Consider the following 13,456-nt stretch of genomic DNA (forward strand, 5'->3'; position numbering starts at 1 on the left):
GTAATGCAATGAACGAACGTTTGCAAATATCATCGAACTCAAACTTAGAACCTGGTTTTATCAAATTACGTAGTGGCAATGAAAGAGAAGAAAATGATGGAACGAAGCGCCGGAAATATGAAAATAAACCGAGACACTTACTCACTTGTTTGGCGTCAGATGGAAACGGCATACTCTTAATAGCTTCCAGGTGTGAACTATTTGGCCTGATACCCTTGTTACTAACTGAGAACCCCAATAGCTCGATTTCTGTAAAACAAAACTGACATTTCTTCAATTTTATCTCCAAACGAAATTCTGCCAACCTCCGAAGAACGCGTCCCAACAAATCGTAATGCTCATCTATCGTGTCAGTGGCTAACGTAACATCATCCATATACACAACGATAGTACCGTCTTTGATAAATGGTTCTAGAACCATGTTTATGAAACGCTGAAATACAGCTGGAGCATTTCGTAACCCGAAAGGCATTTTGATGTACTCATACTGTCCACTCGGTGTTACGAATGCTGTCAACGGAACAGATTCTTGAGCCATCTTCACTTGATGGAACCCACTTTTCAAGTCCAGAATCGTAAAATATTTCTTCCCCTCAACTCGTTCTAAGCAGTCATCTATAAGCGGAATGGGGTAACTATCACGCACAGTTATTTTGTTTAAGGATCGATAATCAATGCACATCCGTCGCTCACCTGATTTTTTCGTCCTCAAAACAATCGGAAACGAATATGGAGAATTGCTAGGACGAATCACACCAGCAGCCAACAATTCGTCAACAATCTTATCCACTTCAATTCGGTCAGCATAGGAAAGACGTCGCGGAGCATAACTGATGGGGACGTCGGAAGTTAACTTCAATTTCATTTCATACGAGTGCTGTTTTTCCGGAATGTTTGTCACGTCAAGATAATTATCATTGATAATTGCCATCAACTTGTTCTGAACATTTTTATCCAATTTTGGATTAATATTTATATCCTCATCAAGTTCAATAGCGTAAATATCAGGAACAATAATACTATCAATAGGAAAATCAGAAACATCAGTACAAAAGTAAGACGAACAAACAGGACAACTGCTCAGAGTTTCTACGTACCCCTTCCGGAACAAATCATACACGCAGTGTAACCGATTATCAGAGATCTGTATTTCATTTGTACTCTTCACTTCAATTTTGTATTTATTCGACCGTGTATTGAAAAGAATGATACCAAAGGCTTTTAAAAATTCTCGTCCTAACAAAACAGGATGAGTCATAAAATAATCCGGAATAACATAAAACTTCAATAATTCGGAATGAGATCCGTACGTAACACGAGCCTGAACGATAGCGTAAGCACAAAGAGGAAAATTTCCTATGCTTCGGAATCCGGAAAACTTCTTATCAGCAGGAATCAACTCACTGGGTACAGCGGAACGTTTAACTAGATTGATCGGACTACCCGTATCAAAAAGGGAGAGAAAATTATTTACTTGATGCACTTTTTGGTCAGACAGAAAAGCAACACTTACCAAGTTCAACTCTGAGAGAGCTGCTTTTAGTTCCTTGCTGGATTTGTCAATAGGTTTTCCCTGACAAAATTCATCTACCAGTGCCACTTCGTCCTTGTTACGTGGTGCTGGCTTGGGGCAGTTCTTAATTATGTGTTCGTTGGAACCACACCGGAAGCATGATCCTGGTTCCCGACGAGGCAACGTGCAGCGAGCAGAAATATGTCCTTTACCAGAACAGTTGTAACACCGTAACTCGAAATCAGGACCGATTTTTGCTTTTGGTTTGGTACTTCCCGAAGCCGAAACAGGAACTGCTGGTGTAGCACGAACGGAACTGGCTCGTATTTCTCGCAATTGTGCGTACCGTCGGGCGAGCTGTTTCAATTGCACCATATCCTTGGCTGGATAGAGTACTGCAATATCAGCGGAGCGATCACGGAATCCATCGATGACAATTTGGACTGTTTGTGCTTCGTCAATGTCAGCACGCGAAGCAATCTCCTGCATCTTGAGGATATAACCCATTACTGATGTCTTGCAGCTGGAGAATGTGGTTTTCCTCAGCTGGTCGATGATTTCTGCCACTGTGAATGTGTGGCCAAAGTTCCCCAAAAAATTGTCCCGGAACTCGGCGTATGTCGTCGACCGGTCCACACGCAAAAACCATTCAGCCTCCGTACCTGGCTCCATCAATCTGCGGATACATTTTAGCCGAAATTCGGCATCTCCTTTCACCGAATCACAAGCACGTTCAAAGTCGTTCAGCCATCTTTCAGGAACGTACGAATCACTACCAGCAAACATCGGCACGAGGCACCTTACATCCTGGAAATCCGGCGGTCGTGTATACAGTAATTCGTTTCCAGCCAGCTCTCGCCGCAAATCAGCAATTTGCTTTTTCTTTTTGAGAATCCGGATCTCCTCGTCCAATATTTCCTCCTCTCCGATGTTTTCCTCCGCGTTGTCCTCCTTCTCCCTTTCGTTCGTGATCCAATTGGCCGGATGACTATCGTACAGCGCACGTAAGTGTCGAATAGAGGCCGTTTCTGGAACTTCAACTTCGTGCTCCTGAAGCCACTTTAGGAGCTCTTCTTTATTCATTCGTCCTTCCGCCATTTTCAGCCAACCTTCCTCGATCCCACTTCTGAAGTTGTCGAGATGGCGTCCAAATAAAACACGCGGTTGAACTTTCGACGTTTTATTTTTTTCGCGTCTGAACGTGTCGGTTAGCAAACTCACAATGATACAGGAAGTGTGTCAAGAAAATATACAAAGGTGGTTTTTCAAAATAAAACACACTAAAACAGAAAATCGAAACGGAAACACGATAATCGATAAACGAACAAAATCGGGAATTGACGGAATACACTCTTGTCGAAAATCAGTCGTAACATACATAAATCTAACACACGGAATATTACATAGTAAGAATAGGCACTTATACACTGAAATCAGCTGAAAACCGATTTGTTTACATTTTGGACTTGAGGCCTTTTCAATTGTTGGTCTTGAAATAGTCACAGAATTACTACACGGAGACGGAATTCAACTCAATTTTGGGTTGTTTCAACGCAATTCCGTAGTTGAGCCCAATAACTCAATTTTGGCTAAATTTCCAAGGTCCCCACTAGGCAGTTTGGCTTTAATTCCATTAGAAAAATATACTCAATTGTGGGTTGATTTAACGCAAAATTGAGTTCTTTCGACCCAAACATAAGAAAAGTTGCATTTACCCAAATTTGGCTTATTGGGCCAAAGTACCCCGATTGGGTAGATGCAGCTCTCTCTATTTTTGACTACATTCGTGTGGGAGAAAGAGAAAACCGAGAGATTTTGGGTTGGACCTATAATCGATATACTTAATTTTGGGTAAAGTAAACTCAGAAATTAGGTAAAAATATTTCTCCGTGTAAAGTATATGCCACAGACAAACAGACGTCACACTCTCATCATTGTCCATTCCATCGACCACCTTTTTAACGGTCGATTCAAAAATATAGTAGGTGGCCAATCCACTACCCGCAGCGCTCGCATCGTTTTTGTTCGCGTTTGACGTTTACATACTACCGCCATCTGTTGGCACGTCGGCCAATTACATTAATTTTAGCCTTGGGCGTACATGTTCTCGTGACTATGCTTTTGATCGAGATTTGTTCTTGTTGCGAAGCAGATCGAAGTAACCCATTGTTATGCGTAGCTTAATTTGACAAATAAATTTTGATCATTTGATGATTTGTTCCAACCTTAGTACGAGCTAGTCGACTATTTATTGCGTACTCAATAGGTTATGGGCCTATTGCGGAACAATTTTTTCAAGTATTCAAGATACTTCTGAACTGTTAGCTAATCAAGATTGCAAGATGACCTCCAATACAGCTGGATCCTCAAGCGCTGCGGGCAGTAGCATAGTCACATCAAGCCTTCCTGGAATTGAACGACTGACCGGAAGAGACAACTGGGCCACCTGGAAGTTCGCCGTGCAAACTTTTCTGGAGCTCGAAGATCTCTGGTGCGTCGTGAAGCCGAAGATGAAGCCAGACGGAACCTACGAAGCGGACAAGGATCGCAAGGCAAGAGCGAAGATCATCCTGCTTCTTGACCCCATCAATTACGTTCATGTCAAGGAAGCGACGTCGGCGAGAGAAGTCTGGTCGAAGCTGGAGAAAGCCTTTGAAGACTCGGGTCTGACCAGGCGGGTCGGACTCCTCCACAAATTGATCAAGACGGACTTAGCGTCGTGCGAATCCATGGGCGATTACGTGAACCAGATTGTCTCGACTGCTCATCAACTCAACGGGATCGGGTTCGCGATAACCGAAGAGTGGGTCGGAACGCTGCTGCTGGCTGGCCTGCCCGACGAGTACCGTCCAATGATTATGGCGTTGGAGAACTCGGGCATACCCATCAGTGGAGACATCATCAAAACAAAACTTCTTCAAGAGGTCCAGGCGATGTCGAACGATTCCGAAGAAGCGAAGCGGAAATGTCGGTAAGCAAGTGAAGAAATCGGATCCTCCCAAGGGGCCGAAGTGCCGGAAATGTGCGAAGTACGGCCACATAGCGAAGGACTGCCGAAGCTCGAGGAAGGACAACGCATTCTGTACCGTGCTTTCTACTTTCGGATGGATGCCGGACTCGGAATGGTATTTCGACTCCGGAGCAAGCGTGCATATGACGCGCAACAGCAGCCTTCTGGAGAACATCAAACCGTCAAGTGGTACCGTGGTAGCAGCAAACGGAGGTAACATGAAGATTACTGCGACGGGTTCATCTGTACTGCAACCATCCTGCAACGACGATGAGATTCCTGTCCATGACGTTCAGTTATTACCGGATCTGTCTGCGAACCTACTGATCGTGAAGAGGGGCCATATCGTCGTCTTCAACAACGATGGGTGCAAGGTGATCGACCGGGACGGCGATGTAATCGCTACTGGAAGCCACCGCAACGATCTATTTAAACTTGAACAACGGAAACAAGGTAAGCAAACCGCTTTATCATGTTCATCAGCAGGAAGCTTGGAGATGTGGCACCAACGGATGGGGCACCTGAATGTCAACGGCGTGCGCAGCCTGGCCAACGGACTGGTGACTGGCGTCAATATCGTTGGAGGAAAAGGAAGCATGGCTGACTGTAAGGTGTACCCGATGGGCAAGCATAGTCGACATCCGTTTCCTAAGCAAGGTTCTCGCGCGGAAGGAGTACTGGACGTGGTCCATTCCGATATCTGCGGGCCAATGGAGGTCAAGTCGCTTGGGAGAAGCCGTTATTTCATCGTTTTCGTGGACGACAAGTCGCGCAGAATGTGGACGTATTTCTTGGAAACGAAGTCGGAAGCTGAGGTCGTTAAAACTTTCCAGGATTTCCACGCTATGGCGGAACGACAATCTGGACGAAAGCTGAAAGTACTCAGAACAGACAACGGAAAAGAATACGTCAACGCGGGCTTCAAGAAGTACTTGGAGCGACACGGAATCGTCCACCAAACAACGAATGCGTATACCCCGGAGCAAAATGGCATGGCGGAGCGTGCCAACAGGTCAATCGTGGAGCGTGCGAGGTGCATGTTGCACATGGCGAAGCTATCGAAAGGATTTTGGGCGGAGGCAGTGGCTGCTTCCGTGTACCTGCTGAATCGGTCGCCAACCAAAGGTCTCGACGTCACCCCGGAAGAAGCGTGGTCTGGCAAAAAGCCGGATTTGTCCCATATACGGATTTTTGGAACTCGTGCCATGGTCTTCGTTCCGAAACAGAAGCGCAAGAAGTGGGACGCAAAATCCGAAGAATGCGTTCTTACGGGATTCGACGAGCAAACCAAGGGATACAGGCTGTACAACCTGCAGTCGAAGATGATTGTCATCAGTCGGGAGGTCAACTTTATCAACGAAGGTGAGTCTGTTCCGGTTCAACCAACAATTCCGGTCAAGAAGGTTATTCTCCTGGAGCACGAAGAGGTGGTGTCCCTATCACCGAACGATGTTGTCCAGGACAAGGTACCAAGCGAGGACGAGGAAGAGGATGAGGAATTCTACACCGATGTTAACGATGAAACCTCCGACGACAATGAAGCGACCGTGAGTGAATCTGAAGATGCCAACAGTACCGTGATCAACTTGACCCCTGTGCTCCCACCGCGACAAAACTCATATCCACCTAGGTCAGAGGTGTCGAGGCGCAGCGGTCGGGAGCACGCCCTTCCAGGCAAGTATAAACATTTTGTAGTTCCAACACGAGGTCTTCCCAGTTCCATTCCTTCCCAGAAACAAAATGTAATGCCCCCGGGACCGAGGAACCAGAGTCAATCCGACGATGGTACAACATCCCAAAGCGAAGTCCGTAGTTCACGTGATGCCACCAGACCCGAGAGCCAGGGTCAATTCAGCGGGATCGTAACGTCCGAATTCGAGGCTAGGATTTCAACAACGGTTGAAGATCCGTACTTCCATCAGGATGCACTGGCGCGTGACGACTCCGAGCGGTGGAAGGCGGCTATGTGTGAAGAATACCAGGCACTAATGGACAACAACACGTGGACGCTGACGGCCCTCCCGGAAGGAAGAAAGGCTATCAAGTGCAAGTGGGTATTCAAGACCAAGCACGACGCAGCCGGGAACATCGATCGCTACAAGGCGCGGCTAGTCATCAAGGGGTACTCTCAGCGAAAGGGGGTGGACTACGACGAAACCTACTCGCCAGTGGTTCGTCACAGTTCGCTTCGGTTTCTGTTTGCGCTAGCTGCCAAGCATAATCTTCTCGTCGACCAGATGGACGCCATCACCGCTTTTCTCCAAGGCGATTTGGACGAGGAGATATATATGGAACAACCCCCGTGTTTCGAGCAACCCGGAAAGCGACCAATGGTGTGCCGTTTAAATAAAGCCCTATACGGACTGAACAGTCAAGCCGCGTGTGGAACGCGAAACTGAATGCGGCGCTCAAGAAGCTTGGACTGAAGCCTTCGAGATACGATCCGTGTCTTTACTACATTGTTAGCGGCGGAAAAGTTCTGTTTGTCGCAATCTACGTAGACGACCTGATGCTATTCTCCAACGACGAATATTTGAAGAACGAAATCAAGGCCAAGCTAAATAGCTTGTTCCGTATGAAGGATCTCGGACCCGCAAAGAGTTGCCTAGGGATCCGGATCACGCGCACGGAGGAGGGCATAGGACTTGATCAAGAAGCCTACATCGAATCGGTTTTGACCCGCTTCATGATGCAAGATTCAAAACCCACAGCGACACCGATGAACACCGCGGTCAAGCTGACTAAAGAAATGTCTCCGCAAACCGAAGAAGAAGCCAAACAAATGGCGGCGGTACCTTACCAAGAAGCGGTAGGGTGCCTAATGTATCTCGCTCAGTGCACCAGACCTGTTTGCCGTCAACCAACTGAGTAGGTACAACACCAACCCCGGACCAAGTCATTGGCAAGCCGTAAAGCACCTGATGCGATACCTGAGAGGAACATCGACGTTGAAGCTGCAGTACTCAAGAACTGGCAACGAGGACATCTGTGGTTTCTCCGACGCTGATTGGGCCGCTGATATGGACGACCGGAAGTCAACCAGCGGATACATGTTCCTGTTGCAAGGTGGAGCGGTATCCTGGAGCTGCAAGAGACAACCGACCGTTGCATTGTCCACCTGCGAGGCGGAGTACATGGCGTTGTCTGCAGCGGTACAGGAAGCTTCCTGGTGGCATGGACTCGTGTTGCAGTTTGGCGGTAAACACCCAATATATCTCTACTGTGACAACCAAAGCACCATTTGTATAGCAAAGAATGGCGGATACACCCTAAGGACAAAGCATATAGATATTCGTCATCAGGGCTTGTTCACATATTTCATAACGCTGGAATTGGTCATTTTGGACACCCACCCACCCCCATGTAACGCTTTTTGTATGGACATTCTTAAGTTTTTGTATGAACCGTAACTTCATCAGGACACCCACCCACCCCCTCCAGCGTTATGAAATTTATGAATGGGCCCTAGACTGGCCCAGCTCAGTATGGGAGAAAAATAAAGTTGTATGATTCCACGGGGCACCCCCCAGGATTATTTCTTGGGGTCAAAGGAAGCCTTTCTGAAAAATTCAGCTCATTTGGTCGTTCCATGAGCTGGCGCATTTGAATTGAAGTTAATATGGGATTTTCAGCTCAAACATATGAGCAACAGCACATCATGTACTGCTTGGTTCTGGAAAATTGATGATCGCGTTTAATTGGACCCAGAATGTCAAAAACACTACTTGATGTAATAGCGAAGAATATTGTAGAAGATTGTACCATGATCAAAATTAATAAAGTTGGTGTTTTAACTATCTGAAGTATATCATGCAACACTGCTTGTATTTCTTCAACATAGCTTGGAGGTAGCCACTAAGCGCATCATAGCCACCTATGACCGTGGGCGAGCTGAGGCACATGTCGCATGCATATAAGTGACTGTACGGGAGTGCTGATCTAAGCCTAACTTTCAACAACTGAAAGAGTAATGAAAATGAGAATAAATTCAGATACAACCTTATGCAATTATGTTCATTAGGGTATCAACTAGTGTATTTGTCATTCTGGGCTTATTTGAACGCGAACAATTAGTGTACGGAATGAAACAGTGACATAGGATCGATTTTCAATATATTTGAGACGAATATCCCATACAAACTTCAAATCGAATGCGCCAGTTGGTGAAGCAACCAATTGAGTTGAAATTTTGAGAGAGCGTTTTTATTACCCTAAGGCTCATATCTAGGGGGTGCCCAGTTGAGTTTTACAACTTTTTTGTTTAAGGGCCAGTCTAATGGGCCCTCACTACATCCGAGACGCACAGGATCGGAAAATTGTGAAGATCAACTACATTAATACCGACGATCAAGTAGCTGACGGATTAACGAAACCACTCCAACGGATGAAGCTGGAGCGGAATCGACAAGCCATGGGAATCGCATAACTGGCTTAAGGAGGCGTGTTGCGAAGCAGATCGAAGTAACCCATTGTTATGCGTAGCTTAATTTGACAAATAAATTTTGATCATTCGTGTTCCAACCTTAGTACGAGCTAGTCGACTATTTATTGCGTACTAAATAGTTTGTCTGTGGTACACTGTTTGTCATATCTGCAAATATTTGTCACTGTCATTCAGATCAGTATCAAATATTTGCAAACCACAATGCAGAAAGAATGTTTGACAAAATTATTTGGTCAGTACACAGCAAGCAAATAAATTTGTCAGATTTTGCCAAATATTTTCACATTAGACAAAGCGTGTACTGATAGCTTAAGGAGAATGGTAAATGTATATGTGGGATAGCAAAACGACCTAAAATACCGATTTAAAACACTCGGATTTTTATTTTTTTTTTTTTTTTGTTCGGTGCATTTTGGTTCGAGGAATTAACCTACATTCCGGCTAAGCTCAACTCAACGTGCACTGCTGTCAAAATAAAAAGTGGACGAGAAAATTTTATCACAGTTTTTCTGCTACACGAAGTCGATTCCAGTATTTACAAAATTCCTCCAGCCAAAAACCGCAAAATTCGTTCCGATTTTGCCAACTTGCTATAGGAAAACTATCGGGCACCACTGAATAGTAAGTAGTTCGTGTCCCAGCGGCGACCGATTCCCCATTTGGATGGACTACCAGCGCTAATTCCGTCCGAAGAGTCACCAAAGGATGATTGACAACAACAATAAGAGCTCAGCCCGTCGCTTCATCAGCTAATTAAGGTGCGTTGCGGGAAGTTAAATTGCAAGTCGTCTTCATTGGTATTCTGCCCTCATCCTGGTGGCACAGAATTCGCAACTAGGAACAAACACATCTTGCGAAACGACAAATTGCCGGGGAGGGGATGAGTAGCAGTCACAGCGATGCCGGGTCGTCCTTCTGGAAGAATAACTCCGGACGGATACCAGGGCGTCCCACGGCCGCCTCAAGGATGCCAGGCCCTGCTGTAGGTCCAGGTGGAGCCAGTTCGAGCAACTCGTTCCAAGACTACCAGGAATCGGTGAGCGACGCGTGGGACCTGGGAGACGATGAGTTCTGTATCATTTCCGGCACCGTGGATCCGACGACGGCCCGGATATCAAAGAAGGTGTCCCATTCGGCGGCACTGAATGTCATCAAGACACATCGCAGTAGCTCGGGGAGCGGTGTGGAACGAGGTACAGGAAGATTGACCGAGGTCAGTGTGCATCGGGGAAGTTCCGGGACAGGCGGTGGAACTACGGTTACCGGGACGATGACCGTGGTGGAGAGTTTGGACGGACTGAAGATCGATCGGAGTGTGGCGGAGAAGGCACTGGTGCAACGCCAGCCGAACTACGAAGCGCTGAATCATGTTAACGAAAATCGGTGAGTTAAAATTGATTTGATTACTTTTGATGGTTTACAAGGACAAAAAGATGTTTATAATCTGAAAACAGGTCTCTTTTTAATGGCTTGATCACTGTTTTGATGCAAGTGTCTTAAAAGTCTCAATTTTTCTAGGAAGGTCTCTAAAGTCTCTTTTTTCAACCAAAGTCTCTGAAATCATTAGGACTTTGATCGTAAATTTGCAGTAAATGTTGATGTTTATGATAAAAAATTCTATAAACTCCTGGGACTCCTCCCGGCGTCTCTCTAAAGCTTTTCCGTAAGCTCGTCCAAAAATTCATAATTTCCAAGCGGTAAACGCGCAGCTTTTTAATAAAACCAAGGTCGAAAATCTTTTCGTAGAGGAAATTTTCTCGACTTCCCAACTTCGGCAAAAATGATCAATTGGCAAATAAAGCTCTCAGTTAACAACTATGGAAGTTGTTCATAAGAAACTGAGAAGCAGGCTCTGTCCCGGTTGAGACGTAACGCTAGACGAATATCTATATGCTTTGCTAAAGTAAAGAGGCTTTGAAGCCAAACTTCGAATTTTCAAAAGCACAAGAGCACAACCATTGAGTTGTTGATTTTGTTAGCTTCGATCCCCTCCAATATATGGCAAACATAGTGTGACAAAATCAGTGCGCATCGTACCTTCGTGCTATGCGTACACGAATTCTCTCTGCTCTTGGAAGTTTTTTTTTAAACTACCTAAAGCAATAAAACAGTACTTTTCAGTGCTACAAAAACAGTACTTTTCAGTGCTTAAATTTAAAACGGTACATTTCAGTACTATTTTCTACTATTGATCCCTTTACGATCCTTGTTTGGACCCATGCCTTCGATTTTTCGTTGGACCCATTGGCGAAAGCTAGCGGTGGTAATCCTTCTTGGACACCGTCTTGGGAAAAAACCTCTCGAAGGTCACGTCTTCTTTCGTTTTTTTTTCACTAAACATGGTTGCAACTACAAATAAAAGGAAGGGTGAATCTCTGAATTCACAACATCCTTCCAAAAAAGTGGGATTTAAAACTGTCACTAAACGTGGCAAGAATGGAAGAAAGGACGTTTCCCCGGAATGCGAACATTCTTCCAAGGGTGAAATGAATAATTGTATCGATTGTTCGATGCTCTAGACAAACTTTCCGAACACCAAATCGAAGCAGCCTCTAGCCCAGGCTCTTTGATTCAAGTGAGGAAGCAAAGAGTGCCGCCTATCGTGGTCAGTTGTTCCGCATTTGGGGGATTTAGGCAAGAGATCTTGAACTCCATTAGGGGAATCAAGGTTTCCTTCCAAAACGCAAAGAAAGGATACTGTCGCGTTTTGCCGGGAACTCTTAAAGATCGCGAACTTCTTCTCAAACATCTTGAAGAGAAGAAGCACATTTTTTTTACTTATGACGACAAAACTGAACGTTTGTTCAAAGTCGTCTTGAAAGGTCTCTCAAGTGACTATAAGTCACCTGAAGAGATCAAAAATGGAATAAATGATTTACTTGGATTTTCCCCAGTCCATCCAAGTAAATCATTATGAAAAAGAGAACCCAATCTTGCATTGTTCGGAAAGGGCTTTCTCAAGAATATTATTTACAAGGTATTTATAACATCTTGGACAATACCTTGTGGCGGTTGAAGTGCGTCAAAGACTTTCCGTTGTGAACAACATTCGATACCGACGCCATCCACGGTACAATCTGGAACGACTCAAGCTACTCGAAGTCGCAACTGACTACGCGCAAAGCCTTGAAGCAGCGTTGCCGGAAGAGAAAGAGCTCACCGAAGCCCCTCTTGAGGACTGCTGGAGTTGTGTCAAAATAGCCATTGACAACGCAGCGGAAGGTGCCATTGGGTTCGTGGAAAGAAATCGACGAAACGGTTGGTTCGACGAGGAGTGTCAGACGGTTTTGGACGAGAAGAATGCAGTGCGGGTGGTTATGCTGCAGCAAGGCACACGTCAAAACGTGGAACGATACAAACAGAAGCAAAGACAACAAACCCATCTATTCCGGGATAAAAAGCGCCGCCTGGAAGAGTTGGAGGCGAAAAGATGGAGCAGCTGTATCGTTCTCAAGAAACGCGTAAGTTCTACAAGAAACTCAATGCATCCCGCAAAGGCATTGTTGCGCGAGCCGAAATGTGCCGGGATAAGAATGGAGGTATCTTGATGGACGAACGTGAGGTGATTGAAAGGTGGAAGTAGCACTTCGTTGAACACCTAATGGCGCAGAGGAGAAAGACCAAGGCAGCAGGAGGAATGGCTTCATCAGTACGGCGGATGAGGGAGACGTGCCAACTCCCACAATAGGGTAACGACTGTTTATTTCGTTCTTAACCCGTATAGGCCTGAGTGAAAGCAAAAATACTGAAACCCTCATCGCTCAGAGAATTCTTAACGGCTTCAAATGATTTTTTGTCAGTTCACTGGCCCACATATCTTGTTTCTAGAAGTGGCCAGAGGAACTCGGAAATATTCCTGTGGCCGGAGTTATTCCAGTGGGTCACTGGGTCAAGTCGGGTAAAAAGGGTTATTTTTTGGGACATACCAAGTTACCTTTATTTATTAGCAATGACAATCATTTTAATTTGCATAAATCATTGAGATCTGATATTCAACATTATAAATGAAGAGTTTTGCACCGTTTAAAATATACCAGATGTGACCATTCGGACGTAATGCCCGGAAGAACCGGCTATAGATTTTTTGGATACTAAACCGTTTCAATTCTCAAAAAGTAGAATTCAAACGTAATTGTCCATAAAAATGCGTTGATGTTCAGATACAAATTGGCCACTTTGTCGTAATTTTGAGGCGTCCCGGGACTCGAAAATTGTTATTTGTGGGATTAACCAAATACAAAACTCATAGTTATCCAGTTCAATCGTTTCTCAAAAGTTTTACAATGATGCAATTTTCTTAAAATTCCGTCATGGAGTGGCCACATTATAACCGATTCCGGAAATTATATGTGACTTGAAATTTGCCTACCTCCAGGGGCACAAACGCACAATACCCTTTCCACCCGACCTGACCCAGTGATCCAGCGGAATAACTCCGACCACAGGAATATTTCCGTGTTCCCGTGTCCACTTCCAGAAACTAGATATG

General features: G+C 45.2%; 1 protein-coding gene across 2 annotated transcripts in view; it reads left to right on the forward strand.

Annotated features, from left to right (window-relative positions):
- Window positions 1-9,418: 9,418 nt before the first annotated feature.
- LOC5574690 (TBC1 domain family member 22B) overlaps window positions 9,419-13,456 on the forward strand; it is a 31,736-nt gene continuing 27,698 nt past the window's right edge. Inside the window, exons 1-2 of one of the 2 annotated variants that reach the window (XM_021857690.1) lie at window positions 9,419-9,725; window positions 9,793-10,350. In XM_021857690.1, the coding sequence (XP_021713382.1) occupies window positions 9,848-10,350 (503 nt within the window). In that variant the 5' untranslated portion in view covers window positions 9,419-9,725; window positions 9,793-9,847. Of the gene's footprint in view, window positions 10,351-13,456 lie in introns of both variants that reach the window. The other variant, XM_021857689.1, reaches the window with a different exon arrangement.

Source organism: Aedes aegypti, chromosome 1, assembly GCF_002204515.2.
Source record: "Aedes aegypti strain LVP_AGWG chromosome 1, AaegL5.0 Primary Assembly, whole genome shotgun sequence".
NCBI classification, from domain to species: domain Eukaryota; kingdom Metazoa; phylum Arthropoda; class Insecta; order Diptera; family Culicidae; genus Aedes; species Aedes aegypti.